This window comes from Montipora foliosa, chromosome 3 (assembly GCF_036669935.1).
Source record: "Montipora foliosa isolate CH-2021 chromosome 3, ASM3666993v2, whole genome shotgun sequence".
NCBI lineage: Eukaryota > Metazoa > Cnidaria > Anthozoa > Scleractinia > Acroporidae > Montipora > Montipora foliosa.
The window spans coordinates 60,306,060-60,318,774 of NC_090871.1; the positions used below are offsets into that span (position 1 = coordinate 60,306,060).

At 38.4% G+C, this 12,715-nt stretch overlaps 1 protein-coding gene across 1 annotated transcript in view; it reads right to left on the reverse strand.

The window, feature by feature from the left end:
- Positions 1 to 83: 83 nt before the first annotated feature.
- Positions 84 to 12,715, reverse strand: part of LOC137996189 (segment polarity protein dishevelled homolog DVL-3-like) — a 13,225-nt gene continuing 593 nt past the window's right edge. Inside the window, exons 2-16 of the mRNA XM_068841612.1 lie at positions 12,282 to 12,418; positions 11,802 to 11,895; positions 10,425 to 10,546; positions 9,340 to 9,436; positions 7,525 to 7,594; positions 7,093 to 7,180; positions 4,951 to 5,002; positions 4,751 to 4,827; positions 4,543 to 4,610; positions 3,852 to 3,911; positions 3,350 to 3,457; positions 3,098 to 3,241; positions 2,314 to 2,402; positions 2,120 to 2,198; positions 84 to 1,615 (exon numbers count right to left, since the gene is read on the reverse strand). Of these exons, the coding sequence (XP_068697713.1) occupies positions 1,068 to 1,615; positions 2,120 to 2,198; positions 2,314 to 2,402; positions 3,098 to 3,241; positions 3,350 to 3,457; positions 3,852 to 3,911; positions 4,543 to 4,610; positions 4,751 to 4,827; positions 4,951 to 5,002; positions 7,093 to 7,180; positions 7,525 to 7,594; positions 9,340 to 9,436; positions 10,425 to 10,546; positions 11,802 to 11,895; positions 12,282 to 12,418 (1,833 nt within the window). The 3' untranslated portion in view covers positions 84 to 1,067. The remainder of the gene's footprint in view (positions 1,616 to 2,119; positions 2,199 to 2,313; positions 2,403 to 3,097; positions 3,242 to 3,349; positions 3,458 to 3,851; positions 3,912 to 4,542; positions 4,611 to 4,750; positions 4,828 to 4,950; positions 5,003 to 7,092; positions 7,181 to 7,524; positions 7,595 to 9,339; positions 9,437 to 10,424; positions 10,547 to 11,801; positions 11,896 to 12,281; positions 12,419 to 12,715) is intronic.

Below are 12,715 nucleotides of genomic sequence, written 5' to 3' on the forward strand. Positions count from 1 at the left end.
CTTTGTTTTGGAACACCAACATGGCCGCCGTGACGTCATGTGAAAACGTTCTATCCTCTCAGATTTACAGCTGTGACGTGATGTCAAATTCAATCTCCATCTGTACGTTTTTATTCCTATACTATATGGTAAAATGCAGGGAAACTTATACTTTAAGAATGTAATTTTACATATTGAGAGTTCGCACAAAAACAATCATTTAATTGATATAGAAGGCAAAAGATATTTATCTTTAGGGAATATCGGGACAACGCCCTACTTCTAGTCTTCATTAGTGCAAAACTTTGCGCATTAAAATTGTGTCATTCTAGAATATTTGATCTGTACATTCTGTGATTACCTAACCCGCACCAGCAAGCAATTCCTACTAAAGGGTGGAATGGAGTTCGGCCAACGTAAAAATTGTTTGGAAGTTACAATATATTAAGAGCTGAAATAAGGTCAAACCGACATTCTCTCTTTGCTGGTCAAGTGACGAACGAGTGCTTACGATAGATAACGAAATCGCGACGGTCATATTGAGGACTTGAGCATTTCTCTCCCATGTAATGTGGAGGTTTCCAGGAAGGATAAAATCGGACAGCGAACATTTTCGACGTACAAACGGCTAGGCGACTTACTTCATTCCAGGCCCGTCTACTTCCTTTCGAAAGTTCTACATAAAAAGTTCTCTTCGCTATTAAAAATAAGTCAAGCTGAATTTCTGTACAAACCTAATCTTTGAAAAGCGCCATGGTCACACTATTTACAAAATTGAAATTATAATTAATCATAATAATTGACAAGCCAATCTCTGCGCTAGGTTCACGCTGGTTTGCTACGAGATAGAGCTGTCCACGAGAGCCCGTGTCTGTTCAACTTGCACCCAAGAGAAATGATGTTTGGATCCCAGACAGGTGCAGGTGGTTGTTGATAACAGTATCAGAAGCAAGAACGACCAGGCTTGCATCATGCCTATCTCCAGCGACCTTTGTATGCTCCTTCAAGGGAGCCCAAGATCAGATGTTATTCACCGGGTGAGCAAACTTGGTGCAGGTTAACCACCCAAGCTAAGGTTGGACAGTAAACTACATGACGTCCACAAAGAACTCACAAGGATTTCCCATTGCCATTCTAAAACTATTACGACTTGCTGACATATTATCGGGGACTTGATCAAGTGGTCTAGGCATCATGGCGAGACCAGGAGCACCAGGCACAGGCATACCAGGCATCAGTGGCATCACTGGCATTGTCGCAGATGGCGGGTGGACAGATCCCTCAACACTACGGGTCTCACGGTCTTTTCCTTTACTGCTACCGCTCTTCCCACTGCTGCTGCCACCGCTGCTTTTGTTATCGCCATCTCCACGGTTACCACCACTCCTTTTTGAGCTCCCACTGGCGCTGTGAGGGCTTTGGCTACCGCTGTGACCGCTGTAAAACGACGGAGCATATCCTGGAGTTTGCGTATCTACCATGACTGGTTGGACCGAGGGGTAGGGTGGCATTTGAACATATCCATAACTTGGAGGTCCAGACATCCACGGGATACCATGTTGATGTGGAGGCAGGGGTCCCAATGTGTCAGTATCACCATCACCTTCATGTTCAGCGATTGAAAGTGCAGCCATGTCTAATGAAAAAAAAAAAAAAAGATAGAAAAAAGGTAAAACGTTAGGATTAAGGCAATATCAATTACACTTTTGCGTCCTTCACTAACTCAACAATGAAGTTCATATTTAATCTGTTTCACTATTTAGTAGATCCAGTCAAAGGGCCATAGCGCGCATCGAGATTGGTAGGCTTGACGAGTAAAATCTCCTGGCGTTTGACAGCGTGAAATATCAAGTCTCACCTCAGGGAGTCGATAGGGCGATTTAGCAACGACGATGGGAACGTCATGTCAAAACATAACTTCACGTTGTAAGGGAGTTTAATGGAGTATGTAAAGCTAACCCTTGATGTGATAGTTACATTATTACAGGATTGAAAACTTTTCATTGTTATTTAAAACAAAAACAGCAAGCCAAACCTAACAGCACGAACTCTCAAAAAATGGAGCCAAGTGACAAATTAAAAACTCTTGCAAGATTATAGAATTCAACAGACACAAAATATATGATAGAGAAAAACATACTTCCACAAAGATCCCCAAACACGTAATAGCATTGTTCCGAAAATGTGATCTTGTTGACTGTGTGACGAATAAAACCACTCTACAAGGGAACAAACAAAAGACAAAAAGTACAAGCAAGTTAAAACTTGCCAGTTGCGTGAATGTCTCATCAAACAAATCCTAACTACCTCCGGTATATCAAATATGGTTAATACCTTCAGGAGATTGCAAGCATATTTTCTTGCTTCTCTTCTGTCTTGGAAACCTTCCACATGTGAATAAAGCCAGTCTACTACATCAGAACCTATGCAATAATAAGTTGCGGAATAAATCAGTATTCAAAAATTTCTAGCAATAAATACATCAAGAAGTCAATATTATTAAAAACATTATCTTCTCTACTACACTACTTAAGGATTCGTATTAATTATTCTTATCAAGCAAATCTATCAGTTGCATCATACTGAGCCAGCCATCAGCCAGTTCAGCACTAGACTATAAATCAGGAGATCGCAGTTCCAAACCCCAAGGCAACCAGACCGACACTAGGGGTCTTAAAATAACTCCGGAGAAATAGGCTGCCTTTGTAATTTCCTCTGCAAATGGTCATACTTTCAAGTCCTGTCATACGAGGACTATAAACCGCAGACCCCGGTGTTGTGGCCTGGCCTTAACATGAAGAGGGACATCTTTCTCTTCCCAAAGCGATTCTTGATTGTGTGGGAAGCAATCTCGCCAAAGTCAGTCAAACAGCATTGCATCCTAGCCCTTGAACCCCAAGGGGCGTGACTAATTAAACTTTACTTCCCAACTTTTCTGTACAATTTAGTTTAACTGGACTTGAGAATATCGAAATACCTCAAATAACACTGTATTCTTTTGTTTAACAGACTGAACGGAGTGTAATTGTATGATGAATTTACTTTTATTACTTTTATTCACAAATAAAGCCAAACACAACCGCTAGTAAGATTGCAATTCAACAGGCGTTGAACTCACCTATAAATGCATTCGGTATAGTAATTTTCAGCCACATCCTATCTCTGACATCAAGCCCAGAGTCTGGTGCAGCCATTGCTTTAACTACAGTGCTCATGTCAGTGCTAATAGAAAGTCCTTCACCCTCTTGAAGTTCAGTATATCCTTGGACAGAAGTTGAAAAAATACAGGATAAATAAAGCCCACCAAACAATGACACAACTTTACTTTCTTTTACATATTACAAGAAACATTAATAATTTAGCAACTTACTGTCTGATTCTGGTAGAGAACTAGTCATGGACGAGCTTGTGGATGTCATGGTGGTGAGGGACTGACTGTTCGGTTGTTTTCCATACTGAACAACTGGAGTACCAAGTTCTGTAAATAAGTTAAACAAAAGTATTGAAATTTGTACAAGGGATTACAATGTCGACACAAGATTCAAAATGATCCTTCAAGTGGTTTCAACATGCGACTTGTAGCCTTTACTCACAAGGTAAGGGACAATAAATTTTTAGAAGGAAAAACAAAACTTTTCAAACTATTCCTTCGCATCAAAACATAACCACGGTCCAAACCAGAATTTTGATTTATAGTTCTCCTATTTGCAGTATACTATCAATACTCACCTTGTAATTTCATTATCAGGGTCTACTGTAACACTTACAAAACGACAGTATAAACTATTCTGTATTAGTTCTTAATAACCCGAGAATCTTGCTTATATCAAAATATGAACCACAATGATGAAAAATAATCAATGTTTACTCACGACTCATTGCTGTGGTATGTTGTACCCACGCTGACGTATCAATTGGACGGACTGGTTCACCTAAACAACACAAAAATTAAATTAGGATGATGTCTATTTTGCAATGACATACAGCAGTAGAAGACCCTGTCAATAACATAGAATTTAATTTCCAACATAGTCTCAAAGGTTTCAATATTTCGTCCAACGGAAGAGTTCACATTTTCTATCTTATAACTTTTTCTCATATGAAAACATGTTAAAGGCCACTGACAATGGAGATTTCTTGCAGTTTTACAAATGGCTTTTTCGGGCCTTAAAGGATTTCAGAATTTTGAGAAATGGTCAAAGATCCATTGGCATCTAGGGATGGCGCAGTGGTGAGAGCACTCACCTCAAACCCATGTGCCCTGGGTTTGATTCCAGACTCGGCGTCATACATGAGATGAGTTTGTTCGTTTTCTGCACCGCGAGATTTTTCTCTGGGTATTCAGGTTTTCCCCTCTCCTCAAAAACCAACATTTGATTTGATTTGACTTGATTTATGTTGATTGTTAGTTTCAGTTCACAGCGTCCCCAATTAGTGCTCCAGCACTAGAACGACTAGACACTTAAAGAAAGTTCCTTTCCTTCCTTTTTTCTTTTCTTAATGTTCCACCAATAACTCAAATTTGTAAGCTTTCAGTATAAAAGAATCTGAAATTCAACTTACTTGGAGGTAATGTAAAATATCCTTTTGGGGTGGGATCCCAACACTTTGCAACTGTAAGAGTTATGGGCCTAAAACACAAAGTTCTTGTTGTAAGAAAATGTTCCATTTTTTTCAACTACATGTAAACTGATTTTGTTTATGGCAAAACGGAAAAAAAGTCGATCAAACAAAAACAGTTTTACACTTAACTGTAGACAAATCAACTTACCCTGGTTTATGGACCATCTCTCTCAAAACTCTGACAGCATCATCATTACTCATATTTTCAAAATTTACATCATTGACCTGAAACAAAAAGGAAATGGTCAGAATGCTCTATGTGCAGATTAAAAATCATAGAGATCACTAACGTAAAAGTGATCAATGAAAAAAAATCTCTTGAACATGATCAATAGGTGCAATAAATACCTGAAGAAGCATATCGCCTGGTTCTATTCTCCCATCCAAATCAACTGCCCCTCTTCAAGAACAAAAACAGGAAACAATAATAAATAATATGAATTCCCTAAAAGGATTTGCCTGAATACTGTTGGTTAAAATCATTAATTAACCCATTCCCTGCCAAAAGTGATAGCTATAGATGATACCAGAAACCCATAAGGGTTGAAGAGTGTAACGCACGTTCACAGCTTCCGAATATTCAGTGCTAAGTACCATATTTGGAAACCCCTTGCTCCAGTTAATTTCGCGCTAGAACATTGGTGGTATTGCGTCACAGTGTTTTTGTGAACTGATTGGTTGAATGTTTCTCTCTTGTTGTTCCACATATGGTACTTAGCAAACTGTATATTCAGAAGCTTGTTTCCCAGCACAAAAGGGGCCAATACACGTTTCAACCCTTATGGGTTTCTGATAATACACTGTCTCTGACACCAGAAGATTTCACCCATCAATATGGGCCAGCCTACAGGCAATGTTGTTATTCCTTTAACCCCAATTGACATGCAAAATCTTCTGTGAAAAGTAAATCTACCTGTGTTAAGTAAAACCTACAAGCATCACACTAGTAGACTGTATAGTATCTAAGGGGGTATTTACATGAGACCAGGATGAACTCAGACCGGCACGAGTTCCTATAGGCCTGCATACATCTTTTCACATGTTTATATATGAGACCTGCCTGACAATGAACTCCGGCCAGTCTGACTTCGTCTCGGTTGCTGGACCAAGACGAGAAATTTATTCTCGTACTGGTCTGAGTTGTACTGTTCTCATGTAAATAACGGCAAGTCTCAAACCACAATTGGCATCAAAATTGTTGAGACACTCTTATCCTTTAGGGTCTATTTCAAGCTCTGTGTGAAAACGATGTTCGACCTGAAATGTCTGCAATAACACCACCGACTGTTACATCACCGTAATAAGGAAAAAGGTGATTTATAAATGTTCTGATTGCTGTATTACATGACATCGCATAAAGACACTAATGACAAGTGTATATCTCACATATCAAAACCTAAAGAAACCTAAACCTTACAAAGCCCCTTCAAGTTTATCATTCTGCAAGCTGTGCACAATTTTCTCAAAAGAAGCCATGCTGCCAAAAATGGCTTAGGGCCAAGTCGCACTACAGGACAAAACTGTTTACTTATGTCAAAAATCTGTCATCACAATGAAAAACCAAGTGCGACCGGTTTGTCCACTGAAGGACAAAATTTGGTCGCAGACGGACAAACTTCAAAGATGCCGTCAACTACCTCTGGAGCAGGCCGAACTGAAACAAATCTTGAAAAACAATAGCGAGGGTGTCTTGATTCGGAAATGATTTGACAGGCAATATGTAGCAGAGTCTCTATGCGATAGACTTCGTAGCCTGCGAGCAGGCCCACCGAAGAGAGAGAGCCTTCTCGCAGGCTATAGACTTCGCGGTAAAATTGAAAACGTTCTCATTTCGCAACAACATGAATCCAGGCGCAGGCGACCAATATTTTCCGTATGAAATGTGGCAACAATCTATCCGATGCCTAGCCCTTACATATTCAACGATCGAGGAACTCCCAGCCCATCTCCTTCTACCACGCGTTCTGACTCGTTGCAAGAATCCTTTCAGTTCAGCGAAGACGGCTCAATGCCTGATCATCCCAAACTTCTTTGCGCCGTACATCTTCGTCAGCTGAGAACATTTTGAGATCCCTCGTGTCGCGGTTTGTGGATGGAAACAGCGAGTAAAGGCGGTTTCGCAGGAAATTGACCGACGCTCACAGCATGGTGTGATGTTTTGTTCACATATTTTGTTCTCAAGTGCGACTGTAGCTTTCCGGACAATTTTTTTGTCACTGGCCGATTTCAAGTCAGATTTGTCCTGAACAAATCCGAAATTGCCCTCTAGTGCGACTTGGCCCTTACCTTTTTCTTGTTTTACTCATGCCAATAACGAATTGGTCCAAAAAAAAATCATGACTGAATATTCTGTTTATTCTTCTTCCATGATTTGGAATTATGAAGATGATATTATTATTATTATTATTATTATTATTCTATCGAAAAGATTATTATAAAAATATTATTGTACCAGAAGGAACTGCCATCAATTTCTCATAATCTACTTACCCTTTCATGATAGAACCAACATAAATTCCTCCATCCCCTCTTTTGTTGCTCTGGCCAACAATGCTAATTCCTAGAAAGTTTACTTTCTCTGAAAACAAAAGCAAACGATGAGTTGAATTTTGGTTCATTACAATTTCAGTCATTGCCATTTTAATAATTGAAAAGTGCTAAGGACAGTTTACAGTCAAGTTGATACCGGTTTTGCCGCCAAAAAGTAAAATGAAACACCAACGGGTTAGAGAATCAACTTCGTGTTCAACCGGGCTTCACGGCTAAGTAAATATCCACCGCTAGCCACCTCCACTTCGGTCAATAGTTTCTAACTATACATTTACATTCAATTTGAGGGAGTGACAGATCAGAGAAAGGATACCACTTTTTAAACTAGCACTAAAGCTATTTTCATTAATGGGAAATCTATACAACTCTTACCCATATTCAGTGTGACTGTGATGATATTGAGGGACATGGTGGATTCTGTGATTGTGCTAAATGATGAACACTGCAAAGGAATTCAATAACATAATTAGAAATAATTGACAAGGCACTTGCAGTTCAGTGGTAAAATTTGGACTTGACTCGCAGCTAGTCAATAAAAGGTCTACACATAATAAATGGGGTTGAGTTCAATTTGTTGGTTCTCTACTCTGCTACAGAAGATATTCTCAAACACACTGGGAGCCATGTCAAGCCAAACCCCGCTACAGACAAGGTCAGACGGCAACAGAAAAATAATAAGAGCATGCTAAGCCATGTGACCTATGACGCCCCACACACTTGCACCCAGACTCCCAGATGTGTGTGAGGAAAACAACACTTCCTCTGGATAATAAACTTTGCCTTATCATCAAAAAGCAACAGTTGAGTTGATTTGATTTGATTCAAGTTGATTCATGGTCTCCCTAATAAATTACAAGATCAATTGTACTCCTAACACTCTACAACCTTGATACTGAAAGAATGGCAACACTATTAGTATTAGTATTATTGTTATTGTTATTATTATTAGTATTATTGTTATTGTTATTATTATTATTATTATTATTATTATTATTATTATTATTATTATTATTATTATTATTATTATTATTGTAAACTGCCATTCCATTCCAGTGTCAAATCTTGAATTCTGAATGGGACTGAAAAATGACCAAACTTCAGCAGCCTGAGCCACTTTATAATGTCACAGGTTCTGCCTTTCTGAGGCCTTTCAGGAACAGAAGGACTAATTTTGCTTGGATCACGCTACATGCATTAAAATTGGCCTAAAAACCTTAAGTTTCAGAGCAATGCTGTTATGTAAAAATGTCTCTATTCAGGAACACATTGGTCCATAAAAGAGTCACAAACTCATCCAACTAGACAACAACCTTGCATGCAATTTCGGAAAAGTTTCAGGTTCCAAAAAAACAAATGACATCCCAGACATGTTTGCTAATCCACTTAAACAGGAAATGCTCTTTCTAGGAGAGGTTAAATCACCATAAGTACTTGAGTAATAAAGGGTTATGTGATAAAATAGAAATATTATTTTGCATTCTTCCTCAATAATCTGCTTTTGACATCATTAATTTTGAACTTGGTGGTATTAAGTAAGGAGCTGTTTGATGCCTTCAACAAAAAGAGACTGTTCGAATCATGCAACTTTTTTTCCATAATGATAGTATAAATAACAAACTTCTTGACAATCTAAAAATACTATAGACACAGAATCCTGAATAATCTTTTGACTCGTGGGGTTAATCCCAAGCACAAAGCACTTAAACAACTTTGCAACTAGCACACTTCAAGAGATATTGAAGAGTCTGTTAGTTCACCTACCAGTAGGCTTGTAATTTAGCATTTTTACCAGAACAGACTGTCTCTCAAGATGGGACTAATTTCTGGAGAAACACTTAAGAGGCAACCTTGGAAAATTTTTCACAAAAAACCTGATGCCTTTACAGCCTTCAACAGCAACACGACTCTTTTATTGAATTGTTGTCATGATGAAGATACCAGCCCATACACTGCCATCTGTATGTGAAACGTAAACATGAAAAAACTTTGTTGGCGTACCGAGAAAACCAGTCAAACACTATCTTGCATTTTACAAGTGTGTTAATAACTTCAACCGTGCTTATAACCAAATATCAAATCTGTGAATGATAACTGAAACTTGCACTGCTCTCAAATTACCACGACTTATAAGCAATGGTTTTAGGCAACATTGAGACCTTTCTCCTACTCTCAAAAGGAACAGCTTACTCTTTGAACTCTAGGCATCCTTGGCCGCCGTCTTCTCCTCCTATGTCTTCCACTGAGAAGTTGTGATCCCTCTGTCGTGCTTGAGAACCTTGATACACTGCAAGTTGCAAGAAACATTAGCACCAAATAATGATTCAAGGATGTTTACTAAAGGATGCACTGCGGTATGATGTTGATAAGGAAATAAGATAGGTGGTAAACTGCAGTAATTTTTTGGAAGACAGAACTCTTATCCCAGCTCTTCCATGACAGCAGAAAGCAATGCTTTAGTGCTAGTCCTTGGACTTCATTAGTTACCACTGTGAAGAGGTTTTGTTTTAGATACACTGAAAGAGACTGCAGAAATCACTTAAGTTAATGAGGTCTTACCATACTTTATTAAAGTGTCCCTGTGATAAAAAATAATCACTTCCTTTTTTCCTTCAGATTTTCAAAGTGTGTTTGCTCAACACCCAACTGGCAAGATTTTGAGCTTTGATTTTTATCCAAAGGCCGTTTACTTTTTGAGTGTAAGTTTTGGATTTCATGATCTGCCATTACTCATGTTCAAAACTGACCGATTGGACCACAGAGCGTTGGATCCAGGGAAAAGTGATGTCAAAAGCTCGCTAGCTTAAAATTTCAGCATGTGAATGCAGCTTATTATAAATGCAAAATGCGAGTTTAAAGGTCTGAAAGCCCAAAACTCCTGTGCTGCATATTAATTCTAAGGTGTACACACACATTGCATTCTTAAACTAGTGAGCCTTTGACATCATTTTCTCCTCGAACCAGCTCTCGAGAGAACTTGAAGTTAGTAATGGGGGACCATTAAATAGGAAAATTCCAGTTAAAATAAACAGGTGTCTTTGAAATCAAGGCTTAAAAATTCGGTGGCTTAGTGCTTGGTAAACATATTTTCGAAATCCAAAGAAAAATAAGGGTTGATATTCTGGTTGCAGGGACACTCTAAGGTTCCACTGTAACTCCCAGTTGAAGAGAGGCACAAAGTTGTTATTATTAAGAACTTCATCTCTTCATCAGAACAGTGCTGATGCTAAGTGCACCGTTTTTTGTTCGCTACCAAATATGTAGATGAAAGTTACCTGCTTTGATCGTCTGATGAATCTTGATAGCTGGTTGTTTCAATATCACTACTCATCACGGATGCACTTTCATATCTATCACTCTCATGCCTACGTCGGCCATGGATTACTATTAAACAAAACTAACATGTAAATGAAAAACAAACACACATGATGCTAACTGTAAATTAGATACAAACATCTTAGGCCTAAAATTTAAGGTGATTCCCTGGTTTTGCATTGCACAACCCCACTGTGCATAATTTCTTGCGTCATTAGAGCGCGCATTAGCTCGTGCGCGTTGATAAAATGGTGGATTTTACTGGCGCCAAGCTTAAAGGGAACCTCCACTAAAACAAGGATGCAACTTCAAAATATTTAACATAATGTTTACAATCAAAATTGTTCAAACGTTTCCAATGGAATCCTTTGTATCCGAAATAAATGAATTTCAAAAAAACGCCTGTTTTGGTTTTCAAATTTCCTGGGCGCAGCCATCTTGAATAATTGTGACGTGTTATGGTTGCTCTTTTGTATTTGCACAAAGAGCTTTTGTTTTAAAACAATAGGGCAACCATGACACGTCACAATTATTTCAAGATGGCGGCGCCAGGGAAATTTGAAAACCAAAACAACCGTTTTTAAAGTTTAATTATTTCGGATACAAACGCTCCCATTGGAAAACGTTCGAACAATTTTGAGTGTGAGCATTATGTTAACTATTTTAAAGATATATTCCTGTTTTTAGTGGAGGTTCCCTTTAATCTGTCAAGGAATGGCTATTTTCTCCTGAACGTGCATGGTGACCCCCTCTTTTTAATGGTGTTATGTACTTGTAATAGGTACATGGAAAACATATTTGAAGGAGAAAAAAAGTTGGATAGTAGAAGTTGTAGTATTTATCTATAAATGACATGAAAATTGCCTTTGGAGCCAGACACTGAGTGTGGCAATTTCTTTAATTTTTTTTTTGCAAGATCAAGCAATTGTAATCACATTACTGAAAGATTTTGGCCCGGACAAACAAGTAGGCTCAAGTTTTCAATAATATTCAGTAGCTTTTGCTATATTAACTACAATTTTTCCGGTTGATCAAGTTTCGAACCCTTCTCTCATAATTTGGTGAAAAACGCCTAAAATAAAGGGCATGCCACGTGAAAACAAGCAAGGTGACCCCATCTTTTTACTGCATTTTTTTAATCTCCTGTGCATGAATATCAATTGTGCCTTAATGGTAGCAGGTCTAACTGACAAAAGTATGTGAAACACATTTTTAAATCTTCTTCACGCGTAAGTTATTTTAGAAACTGGGCAGAATCTTTTCCCAATACACAACAGATCCAGAACCACCAGGGAGGCAAAGAAGAAGTTAATTACTTACCTTCATCCTATTAATACCATGTTTTCACGTCTTCGGGATCCTCTTCTCGAACTCACTGTCGAGTCTACTTCGGAATCAAAGTCACCCGCTGTGGACTGTCCACCATGAGGACTAACACAAAAAAAAAAACAAATCACATGTATAAGTAGACCAAAAACACAATTTCGCTGTTACTTGCATTAATGAAGACATAGTGGGCTGATAAAAGGAGCAGGGGTTCACCACTGAGGAGTCGATGCATCCACTGATGCCACTCATGACTTCTACCGTTTTTGATAGTTTTCCCAGAAGAAAGTGGATATGGGCCTCGTTCAAGATAAAATATTCTTTTGAATTTAAGCTTAAGAACGAGGCATCAAGGGCTTATTTGAATAAAACAAAAGAATATTAAATGTCGGCCATTTTGGAATAAGATGTATAGCCCAAGTGATTTGAACTTAAAATCGAAAAATATAATGCCTTTCAATTTTACTATGGACAAGAAGTTTGCGACTTACTGAAAAGAGGGCGGCCTTGAATCACCGATTCCAACAGTTCTTGGCATCGGAGGATGAAGATCTGAGGCTCCTGATATCACAGACTGTTGATCATCTATGCCAGAGTCTGATACACTACTGGTGTCTGATGTTACAAGCTAAAAAGACAAAATAAAATGTTCTTTGTAAATGGCAAACAAGCCTAAAGATATCTACACAAAATAAGATTTTGGTCACCCTTTGATACATTGACAAAGCAGCCTTGTGCTTGGATTCGGGGGTTTTTAAACTGTTAATACCAGAAACTGTTTTGTGTAATAGGGAAACAGGGGTAGCACCACTAAAGTGAAGCAAGTTGAACTAACTTGATGAAGCAACATCTTTTGTCGGAATAATTAAGGATTGAATATACGTGTGATTATAACTAAGGCAGTCCTTCACTACCCCACCAAATA